Below are 12,500 nucleotides of genomic sequence, written 5' to 3'. Positions count from 1 at the left end.
TCCAGCGGGAGAATCCGAGGGGAGTGGGCGGCGGCATCGGGGCACACAATCATATACAGCCTGATAAAGCAACTCGTTCTAAAAACGCTGACAAATATTGAAATTTCATCAATTACAAATCACATGACCCTTTCCCTGGACTAGATTATTATTTATTTTTTATGACTAAACCCTCCCCTTGACTGAAATGGAAAAAGCGATGGACCGTTGCGAGGGAAAAATCCAGCATAAGCTCTTTGAAGCTTGTCTAGCAGAGACAATGTAATTAATCATTATTTTTAATTGTTCTTAAATGCTAAACTTGGTTACGCTGCGTGAGCCTTAAACCCGTACATTTCCACCGTCTGTCTGAAGGGCTTGGTCTTGTAAGACGGAGGAGCTGGTATTTTTCCCACTCTGCCTCTGTTCAACTTTGTCACACGGTCAAGACACAGACCCTCTGAGAAGAAGTGGCCTATTTATTGCCTTACCTCCATAACTTACTACGTTCGCACACACTGTATATATATTTTCTGTTTGTATTTTTTGACTTTATGTTTTGTTTTACCCCATATGTAACTCTGTGTTGTTGTTTTTATCACACTGCTTTGCTTTATCTTGGCCAGGTCGCAGTTGTAAATGAGAACTTGTTCTCAACTGGCTTAATCTGGTTAAATAAAGGTCAAAAAACAGGAAAAATAAAATAAAAAAGGTAGCTTATGATGTTGATCTGCCGGGGAAGGGTGGAACCAGCCATGACTAAAGCATGTTTAGATCCTCTATATAAAGACGTCAGCATTTCCTGTTTGTTGCGCTCTCGGCGAATCACCTACGGGGTGGGGTCGTTGACCAGCTCCATTATTGCAATAACGAAATCGATATCAAATAAAGATTAAATTGTTTGAAGAAATGACAGTCTCTCTCTCTCTCTCTCTCGCTCACTTGATTAGAATTTCCACGACATCCTTCCTCCCATTCTCATCCAAGCCAATGTGGATCCCATCCCTAACATGGTGGCCTTTCCAAAACACAGCCCAACTCTCCAGATATACACGGCTCTGCTGTAGACACCCAACTCTCCAGATATACACGGCTCTGCTGTAGACACCCAACTCTCCAGATATACACGGCTCTGCTGTAGACACCCAACTCTCCAGATATACACGGCTCTGCTGTAGACACCCAACTCTCCAGATATACACGGCTCTGCTGTAGACACCCAACTCTCCAGATATACACGGCTCTGCTGTAGACACGGACTAACCATCTGCGTGTTTGAGTGTGTGTGTGTGTACCTGTTCCTGTGTGTGTGTGTGTGTACCTGTTCCTGTGTGTGTGTGTGTGTGTGTGTGTGTGTGTACCTGTTCCTCTGTGTGTGTGTGTGTGTGTGTGTGTGTGTGTGTGTGTGTGTGTGTGTGTGTGTGTGTGTGTGTGTGTGTGTGTGTGTGTGTGTGTGTGTGTGTACCTGTTCCTCTGTGTGTGTGAAGCAGCAGCAGCAGCAGTCTTCTCCTCATCTGTGATGTTCAGTTCCGTCACCGTTGACGTCTCTGACGCCTTCCTCTTCTCAATCACTACCATCTCTATCTCTGGAACACAGAGTTATTAACACACAGTTATCACACCGCTACAACACCACAGCCTGTTATCACACCGCTACAACAACACAGCCTGTTATCACACCACTACAACAACACAGCCTGTTATCACACCGCTACAACAACACAGCCTGTTATCACACCGCTACAACACCACAGCCTGTTATCACACTGCTACAACACACAGCCTGTTATCACACCGCTACAACACCACAGCCTGTTATCACACCGCTACAACAACACAGCCTGTTATCACACCGCTACAACACCACAGCCTGTTATCACACTGCTACAACACACAGCCTGTTATCACACCGCTACAACACACAGCCTGTTATCACACCGCTACAACAACACAGCCTGTTATCACACCGCTACAACAACACAGCCTGTTATCACACCGCTACAACACACAGCCTGTTATCACACCGCTACAACACACAGCCTGTTATCACACCGCTACAACAACACAGCCTGTTATCACACCGCTACAACAACACAGCCTGTTATCACACCGCTACAACACCACAGCCTGTTATCACACCGCTACAACACACAGCCTGTTATCACACCGCTACAACACACAGCCTGTTATCACACCGCTACAACAACACAGCCTGTTATCACACCGCTACAACACACAGCCTGTTATCACACTGCTACAACACACAGCCTGTTATCACACCGCTACAACACCACAGCCTGTTATCACACCGCTACAACAACACAGCCTGTTATCACACCACTACAACACACAGCCTGTTATCACACCGCTACAACACACAGCCTGTTATCACACCGCTACAACACACAGCCTGTTATCACACCGCTACAACAACACAGCCTGTTATCACACCGCTACAACAACACAGCCTGTTATCACACCGCTACAACACACAGCCTGTTATCACACCGCTACAACACACAGCCTGTTATCACACCGCTACAACACACAGCCTGTTATCACACCGCTACAACACACAGCCTGTTATCACACCGCTACAACACACAGCCTGTTATCACACCGCTACAACACACAGCCTGTTATCACACCGCTACAACAACACAGCCTGTTATCACACCGCTACAACAACACAGCCTGTTATCACACCGCTACAACACACAGCCTGTTATCACACCGCTACAACACACAGCCTGTTATCACACCGCTACAACACACAGCCTGTTATCACACCGCTACAACAACACAGCCTGTTATCACACCGCTACAACACACAGCCTGTTATCACACCGCTACAACAACACAGCCTGTTATCACACCGCTACAACACACAGCCTGTTATCACACCGCTACAACAACACAGCCTGTTATCACACCGCTACAACAACACAGCCTGTTATCACACCGCTACAACACACAGCCTGTTATCACACCGCTACAACACACAGCCTGTTATCACACCGCTACAACACACAGCCTGTTATCACACCGCTACAACACACAGCCTGTTATCACACCGCTACAACACACAGCCTGTTATCACACCGCTACAACAACACAGCCTGTTATCACACCGCTACAACACCACAGCCTGTTATCACACCGCTACAACACAGCCTGTTATCACACCGCTACAACACACAGCCCGTTATCACACCGCTACAACACACAGCCTGTTATCACACCGCTACAACACACAGCCTGTTATCACACCGCTACAACACCACAGCCTGTTATCACACCGCTACAACACAGCCTGTTATCACACCGCTACAACACACAGCCTGTTATCACACCGCTACAACACACAGCCTGTTATCACACCGCTACAACACCACAGCCTGTTATCACACCGCTACAACACCACAGCCTGTTATCACACCGCTACAACAACACAGCCTGTTATCACACCGCTACAACAACACAGCCTGTTATCACACCGCTACAACAACACAGCCTGTTATCACACCGCTACAACAACACAGCCTGTTATCACACCGCTACAACAACACAGCCTGTTATCACACCGCTACAACACACAGCCTGTTATCACACCGCTACAACACACAGCCTGTTATCACACCGCTACAACAACACAGCCTGTTATCACACCGCTACAACACACAGCCTGTTATCACACCGCTACAACAACACAGCCTGTTATCACACCGCTACAACACACAGCCTGTTATAAGCTTGGGGGATAATAATTATTATAAAGTAGTCAGGTGAAACACCAGGAGAGGTGAGAGACGGGCGGAGGTGAGGAGCACAGGATGAATGGTGTAACCATGGAGACCGGGGTAGTGACAGTTGTAACCATGGAGACCAGGTGAGTGACAGGCATTCACAGAGAGAAGGCAGGCCTGGTCTCCAAACTGGATTTTAGTGTTCAGATGAAAAACGGTCCTATTTATTCAGTCTTTAAGGAGGGGGGGGACAGAGAGACACTGATCTACAGTTTCATATGAATTTGATTCGAATTTTTAAATCTATGGATCTGTTTTATAATTTATTTCAGAGGGTGACAGTTTTGGAGAAGAGGGCCACTGCCGCACTGGCTGCTGGGTAGGTAATCCCAGGGTGGTGATGGGATATGTAGTTGTCCTGTCCTGTACACACAGACACACTCACCTTCCATCTCCCCACTAGTCCTGCCGATCCCTTTACTACTCCCTTCTGTACCTGGAGCCTTCTCCCTCTCTCCATCCTCCAAGCCCTCCTCTCTTCCTCCCCCCGGCCTCTCCTCCTCCTCCTCCTCCTCTCCCAGGTTCTTGTAGTTGGGCCGTTTCTGGGCTCGCTTGCGCCCCCGATTGCAGGACAGCTCCAGAGACCGCTCCAGAGACTCAGGAGGCTTGGTGAACCGACGCACGCCTGCGCTCACCTGGAGAGACAGAAGGAGAGAGGGACGGGGGGAGGGAGGGAGGGAGAGAGGGAGGGACGGGGGGAGGGAGGAAGGGAGAGAGGGATGGGGGAGGGAGGGAGAGAAGGATTTAAGAATGATGGAGGCCACTGTGTTCTTGGGGACCTTCAATGCTGCAGAAATGTTTTGGTACCCTTCCCCAGATCTGTGCCTCGACACAATCCTGTCTCTGAGCTCTAGAGACAATTCCTTCGACCTCATGGCTTGGTTTTTGCTCTGACATGCACTGTCAACTGAGGGACCTTATATAGACAGGTGTGTGCCTTTCCAAATAATGTCTAATCAATTGAATTTTCCACAGGTGGACTCCAATCAAGGTTGTAGAAACATCTCAAGGATGATCATTGGAAACAGGATGCGCCTGAGCGCAATTTCGAGTCTCATAGCAAAGGGTCAGAATACTTACGTAAATAAGGTATGCGTTTTTTTTTTTTTTTATACATTTGCCTGTTTTCGCTTTTGTCATTATGTGATATTGTGCGTAGATTGATGAGGGAAATCATTAATTTAATCAATTTTAGAATAAGGCTGTAACGTAGCAAAATGTGGAAAAAGGAAGGGGTCTGAATATTTTTCCGAACGCGCTGTACGTACGTACGGTCACTGTTTGGACGATGTCGTCGATGCACAAGCCGGTGACTGATATGGTAAAACTCAAGATGAATCCCGAAAACATATTCCAGTCTGTGCTCGCAAAACAGTCCTGTAGCTTAGTATCATGTAAGGCCAACGTTACCATAAAACACAGGTGTGTGTGTGTGTGTGTGTGTGTGTGTGTGTGTGTGTGTGTGTGTGTTACGTATGCGAGTATGTACAATGTGTGTATGTGTGTGTGCCAGTAAGCAGTAATCAACCAACATGCCTTCTAAGAAGTAAATAATAATAATAAATAATAATAATAATAATAATAATAATAATAATATGCCATTTAGCAGACGCTTTTATCCAAAGCGACTTACAGTCATGCGTGCATACATTTTCGTGTATGGGGTGGTCCCGGGGAATCGAACCCACTACCTTGGCGTTACAAGCGCCGTGCTCTACCAGCTGAGCTACAGAGGACCAGGAAGTCAGCAGCAGTAATGAGAACATCCATTCATCCATTAATACACTTCCTGACAGGATGAAAAGGAGGACCGTTTTCTAAACAAGGAAGATACAGATGATTTGAACGGTGATTTCTTACAGCTGAATTTGTTTTTCTTGTCCATGTCAATAATATCTAGAAGAGATAATGAGGTTATTCCATCACATCCCCCAAAACACCAGGGACATTTTACTCTAAAACAGTCTTCCATTGACTAACAGTAACAGTTTAACATTTTACATTTTAGTCATTTAGCAGACGCTCTTATCTATTTATAATTTTTCATACTGGCCCCCCTTGGGAATCGAACCCACAACCCTGGCGTTGCAAAACGCCACGCTCTACCAACTGAGCTACATCCCCTGCCGGCCATTCCCTCCCCTACCCTGGACGACGCTGGGCCAATTGTGCGCCGTCCCCATGGGGTCTCCCGGTCGCGGCCGGCTACGACAGAGCCTGGATTCAAACCAGGATCTCTAGTGGCACAGCCTTAGACCACTGCGCCACTCGGGAGAACAGTCTTCCATTCACTAACAGTAACCGTTTTAATAGGACCCCACTACAGAACAGTCTTCCATTGACTAACAGTAACATAGTTATTGGTTTTATTTCAGTAGTACAGGACTTACACAAGATGACCAACAGTATGTGGACACCTGCTGGTCAAACATCTCATTCCAAAATCATCTGCATTCATATGGAGTTGGTCCCCCCTCTTAGTTGCTATAACAGCCTCCACTCTTCTGGGAAGGCTTTTCCACTAGATGTTGGAACATTGCTGATGGGGACTTGCTTCCATTCTGCCACGAGAGCATTAGTGAGGTCGGGCACTGATGTTGGGCGATTAGGCCTGGCTCGCAGTCGGCGTTCCAATTCATCCCAAATCTCAACAAACCATTTCTGTTTGGACCTCGCTTTGTGCACGGGGGCATGCTGAAACAGAAAAGGGAACTTCCCCAAACTGTTGCCATAAAGTTGGAAGCACAGAATCGTCTAGAATGTCATTGTACAGAGAGGGAAAAAAGTATTGGATCCCCTGCTGATTTTGTACGTTTGCCCGCTGACAAAGACATGATTGCATGATCAGTCTATAATTTTAATGGTAGGTTTATTTGAACAGTGAGAGACAGAATAACAACAACAATATCCAGAAAAACGCATGTCAAAAATTTTATAAATTGATTTGCATTTTAATGAGGGAAATATGTATTTGACCCCTCTGCAAAACATGACTTAGTACTTGGTGGCAAAACCCTTGTTGGCAATCACAGAGGTCAGACGTTTCTTGTAGTTGGCCACCAGGTTTGCACACATCTCAGGAGGGATTTTGTCCCACTCCTCTTTGCAGATCTACTCCAAGTCATTAAGGTTTCGAGGCTGACGTTTGGCAACTCGAACCTTCAGCTCCCTCCACAGATGTTCTATGGGATTAAGGTCTGGAGACTGGCTAGGCCACTCCAGGACCTTAATGTGCTTCTTCTTGAGCTACTTCTTTGTTGCCTTGGCCGTGTGTTTTGGGTCATTGTCATGCTGGAATACCCATCCACGACCCATTTTCAATGCCCTGGCTGAGGGATGGATGTTCTCACCCAAGATTTGACGGTACATGGCCCCGTCCAACGTCCCTTTGATGCGGTGAAGTTGTCCTGTCCCCTTGGCAGAAAAACACCCCCAAAGCATAATGTTTCCACCTCCATGTTTGACGGCAGGGATGGTGTTCTTGGGGTCATAGGCAGCATTCCTCCTCCTCCAAACACGGCGAGTTGAGTTGATGCCAAAGAGCTCCATTTGGGTCTCATCTGACCACAACACTTTCACCCAGTTCTCCTCTGAATCATTCAGATGTTCATTGGCAAACTTCAGACGGGCCTGTATATGTCCTTTCTTGAGCAGGGGGACCTTGCGGGCGCTGCAGGATTTCAGTCCTTCACGGCGTAGTGTGTTACCAATTGTTTTCTTGGTGACTATGGTCCCAGCTGCCTTGAGATCATTGACAAGATCCTCCCGTGTAGTTCTGGGCTGATTCCTCACCGTTCTCATGATCATTGCAACTCCACGAAGTGAGATCTTGCATGGAGCCCCAGGCCCCAGGCCGAGGGAGATTGACAGTTCTTTTGTGTTTCTTCCATTTGCGAATAATCGCACCAACTGTTGTCACCTTCTCACCAAGTTGCTTGGCGATGGTCTTGTAAGCCCATTCCAGCCTTGTGTAGGTCTACAATCTTGTCCCTGACATCCTTGGAGAGCTCTTTGGTCTTGGCCATGGTGGAGAGTTTGGAATCTGATTGAATGATTGCTTCTGTGGACAGGTGTCTTTTATACAGGTAACAAGCTGAGATTAGGAGCACTCCCTTTAAGAGTGTGCTCCTAATCGCAGCTCGTTACCTGTAAAAAAAAGACACCTGGGAGCCAGAAATCTTTCTGATTGAGAGGGGGTCAAATACTTATTTCCCTCATTAAAATGCAAATCAATTTATAACGTTTTTCTGGATTTTTGTTGTTGTTATTCTGTCTCTCACTGTTCAAATAAACCTAACATAAAAATTATAGACTGATCATTTCTTTGTCAGTGGACAAACGTACAAAATCAGCAGGGGATCAAATACTTTTCCCCTCATTGTATGCTGTAGCGTTAAGATTTCCCTTCACTGGAACTATGGAGCCTGAACCATGAAAAACAGCCCCAGACCATTATTCCTCCTCCATCAAACTATAAAGTTGGCACTATGCATTGGGGCAGGTAGCGTTCTCCTGGCATCCGCCAAACCCAGATTCCTCCGTCGGACTGCCAGATGGAGAAGCGTGATTCATCACTCCAGAGGACGTGTTTCCACTGCTCCAGAGTCCAATGGCGGCGAGCTTTACACCACTCCAGCCGACGCTTGGCATTGCACATGGTGATCTTAGAGGTTTGTGTGCGGCTGCTCGGCCATGGAAACCCATTTCATGGAACTCCCGACGAACAGTTCTTCCCGACGAACGTTGCTTCCAGAGAAAGTTTGGAACTCTGCAGTGAGTGTTGCAACCGAGGACAGATTATTTTTACGCGTTACGTGCTTCAGCACTCGGTGGTCCCGTTCTGTGAGATTGCGTGGCCTACCACTTCGCGGCTGAGCCGTTGATGCTCCTAGACGTTTTCACTTCACAACAACGGCACTTACAGTTGACCGGGGGAAGCTCTAGCAGGGCAAAAATGTGATGAATTGACTTGTTGCAAAGGTGGCATCCCATGACGGTGCCACGTTGAAAGTCACTGAGCTCTTCAGTAAGGCCATTCTACTGCCAGCAATTTGAAGTGGTGTGTACACATACTTCTGTATATATACAGTGCATTCGGAAAATATTCAGACCCATTGACTTTTTCCACATAAAAAACAGAAATACCTTATTTACGTACGTATTCAGACCCTTTGCTATGAGACTCGTAATTGAGCTCAGGTGCATCCTGTTTCCATTGATCATTCCTTGAAATGTTTCTACAACCTTGATTGGAGTCCACCTGTGGTAAATTCAATTGATTGGACATGATTTGGAAAGGCACACACCTGTCTATATAAAGGTCCCACCGTTGACAGTGCATGTCAGAGAAAAAACCAAGCCATGAGGTCGAAGGAATTGTCCGTAGAGCTCAGAGACAGACAGGATTGTGTCGAGGCACAGATCTGAGGAAGGGTACCAAAAAATGTCTACAGCATTGAAGGTCCCCAAGAACACAGTGGCCTCCATCATTCTTAAATGGAAGAAGTTTGGAACCACCAAGACTCTTCCTAGAGCTGGTCGCCCGGCCAAACGGAGTAATCGGGGGAGAAGGGCCTTGGTCAAGGAGGTGACTAAGAACCCCATTTCTAAAAACCCGTTTTTTGCTTCGTCATTATGGGGTATTGTGTGTAGATTGATGAGGGGAAAAAAAACAATTGAATCAATTTTAGAATAAGGCTGTAACGTAACAAAATGTGGAAAAAGTCAAGGGGTCTGAATACTTTCAGAAGGCACTGCATAGTGTATGTCTGGAATAAGACACCGCCTATTTGAGATGTACAGTCACCCACACAACCAATTCTCCACTTTTAACTGCACCACATTCTAGCTACCATGTTTTGTTTCGTTGAAAGTGTGTGTGTGTGTGTGTGTGTGTGTGTATGTGTGTGTGTGTGTGTGTGTGTGTGTGTGTGTGTGTGTGTGTGTGTGTGTGTGTGTGTGTGTGTGGTGTGTGTGTGTGTGTGTGTGTGTGTTGTGGTGTCTGTGTGTGTGTGTGTGTGTCTGTGTGTGTGTGTGTCTGTGTGTGTGTGTGTGTGTGTGTCTCTGTGTGTGTGTGTGTGTGTGTGTGTGTCTGTGTGTGTGTGTCTGTGTGTGTCTGTGTGTGTGTGTGTGTGTGTGTGTGTGTGTGTGTGTTGTCTGCAGCATGCAGCGAGCATTTTCTGGTAAATCACTCACGCTCAGAAAATAATTCTAGTTACAGACCACACACACACAGACACACACACACAGAGACACACACAGAGACACACACGCTGACACACGCAAGCCAAAGTCACATGTTCTTCACCAGCGAGAGGCTGCTCCCAAAACAAATGACGATGCAGATCTTAACACTGCGAGTTGATTAACAGATAATGTATCTGAATGGTAATGTCTTCATGTGGGTTGAATAACAGATAATGTATCTGAATGGTAATGTCTTCATGTGGGTTGAATAACAGATAATGTATCTGAATGGTAATGTCTTCATGTGGGTTGAATAACAGATAATGTATCTGAATGGTAATGTCTTCATGTGGGTTGAATAACAGATGTAATGTATCTAAAATGGTAATGTCTTCATGTGGGTTGAATAACAGATAATGTATCTGAATGGTAATGTCTTCATGTGGGTTGAATAACAGATAATGTATCTGAATGGTAATGTCTTCATGTGGGTTGAATAACAGATAATGTATCTGAATGGTAATGTCTTCATGTGGGTTGAATAACAGATAATGTATCTGAATGGTAATGTCTTCATGTGGGTTGAATAACAGATCAGGATGTTTCACCCAGAAGAAATTCAGATACATTATCTGTTATTCAATCCACATGAAGACATTACCATTTTAGATACATTACATCTGTTATTCAACCCACATGAAGACATTACCATTCAGATACATTATCTGTTATTCAACCCACATGAAGACATTACCATTTTAGATACATTACATCTGTTATTCAATCCACATGAAGACATTACCATTTTAGATACATTACATCTGTTATTCAACCCACATGAAGACATTACCATTTTAGATACATTACATCTGTTATTCAACCCACATGAAGACGTTACCATTCAGATACATTATCTGTTATTCAACCCACATGAAGACATTACCATTTTAGATACATTACATCTGTTATTCAATCACATGAAGATAAAGGGAACATAAGTGAACAAATAACACAACAATTACATATTTATTTCATAAACAAAGTTATGCAACACCCAATGCCCCTGTGTGAAAAAGTGATTAAAAGCCCAGCTGGGTCATGCAGCAAGACAATGATCCAAAACACACAATCAAGTCTACATGAAAATTGCTAAAAAGCAACAAATCTGAAGTTTTGGAATGACCTAGTCAAAAGTCCAGACCTAATCCCAATTGAGATGTTGTGGCAGGACTTGAAACGAGCAGTTCATGCTTGAAAACCCACACGTCGCTGAGTTAAAGCAGTTCTGCATGGAAGAGTGGGCCAAAATTCCTCCACAGCGACGTGAGAGACTGATCAACTACAGGAAGCATTTGGTTGGAGTCATTGCAGCTAAAGGTGGCACAACCAGTTATTGAGTGTAAGGGTGCAATTACTTTTTCACACAGGGGAATTGGGTGTTGCATGACTTAGTTAATGAAATAAATGAAATAAGTATGTAATTTATGTTATTTGTTAACTCAGGTTCCCTTTATCTAATATTAGGTTTTGGTTGAAGATCTGATAACATTCAGTATCACAAATATGCAAAAATAGAGAACATTAGAAAGGGGGCAGATACTTTTTCATAGCACTGTATCTAAAATGGTAATGTCTTCATGTGGGTTGAATAACAGATAATGTATCTAAAATGGTAATGTCTTCATGTGGGTTGAATAACAGATAATGTATCTAAAATGGTAATGTCTTCATGTGGGTTGAATAACAGATGTAATGTATCTAAAATGGTAATGTCTTCATGTGGGTTGAATAACAGATAATGTATCTAAAATGGTAATGTCTTCATGTGGGTTGAATAACAGATAATGTATCTAAAATGGTAATGTCTTCATGTGGGTTGAATAACAGATAATGTATCTAAAATGGTAATGTCTTCATGTGGGTTGAATAACAGATGTAATGTATCTAAAATGGTAATGTCTTCATGTGAGGTGAATAACAGATAATGTATCTGAATGGTAATGTCTTCATGTGGGTTGAATAACAGATGTAATGTATCTAAAATGGTAATGTCTTCATGTGGGTTGAATAACAGATGTAATGTATCTAAAATTGTAATGTCTTCATGTGGGTTGAATAACAGATGTAATGTATCTAAAATGGTAATGTCTTCATGTGGGTTGAATAACAGATGTAATGTATCTAAAATGGTAATGTCTTCATGTGGGTTGAATAACAGATGTAATGTATCTAAAATGGTAATGTCTTCATGTGAGGTGAATAACAGATAATGTATCTAAAATGGTAATGTCTTCATGTGGGTTGAATAACAGATAATGTATCTGAATGGTAATGTCTTCATGTGGGTTGAATAACAGATGTAATGTATCTAAAATGGTAATGTCTTCATGTGGGTTGAATAACAGATAATGTATCTGAATGGTAATGTCTTCATGTGGGTTGAATAACAGATAATGTATCTGAATGGTAATGTCTTCATGTGGGTTGAATAACAGATGTAATGTATCTAAAATGGTAATGTCTTCATGT

The 12,500-nt window shown here is 44.2% G+C and overlaps 1 protein-coding gene across 1 annotated transcript in view; it reads right to left on the bottom strand.

The window, feature by feature from the left end:
* Positions 1 to 12,500, bottom strand: part of LOC121557203 (protein CLEC16A) — a gene marked incomplete at its 5' end in the record, with an annotated part of 117,115 nt that overhangs the window by 44,620 nt on the left and 59,995 nt on the right. The window contains 2 exons of the mRNA XM_045217252.1: positions 1,445 to 1,565; positions 4,171 to 4,420. Of these exons, the coding sequence (XP_045073187.1) occupies positions 1,445 to 1,565; positions 4,171 to 4,420 (371 nt within the window). The remainder of the gene's footprint in view (positions 1 to 1,444; positions 1,566 to 4,170; positions 4,421 to 12,500) is intronic.

This window comes from Coregonus clupeaformis, unplaced genomic scaffold (assembly GCF_020615455.1).
Source record: "Coregonus clupeaformis isolate EN_2021a unplaced genomic scaffold, ASM2061545v1 scaf0981, whole genome shotgun sequence".
Classification (NCBI taxonomy): domain Eukaryota; kingdom Metazoa; phylum Chordata; class Actinopteri; order Salmoniformes; family Salmonidae; genus Coregonus; species Coregonus clupeaformis.
The sequence above is the reverse complement of the archived record's forward strand: the minus strand, read 5'-3'. Positions and strand labels throughout refer to the sequence as shown.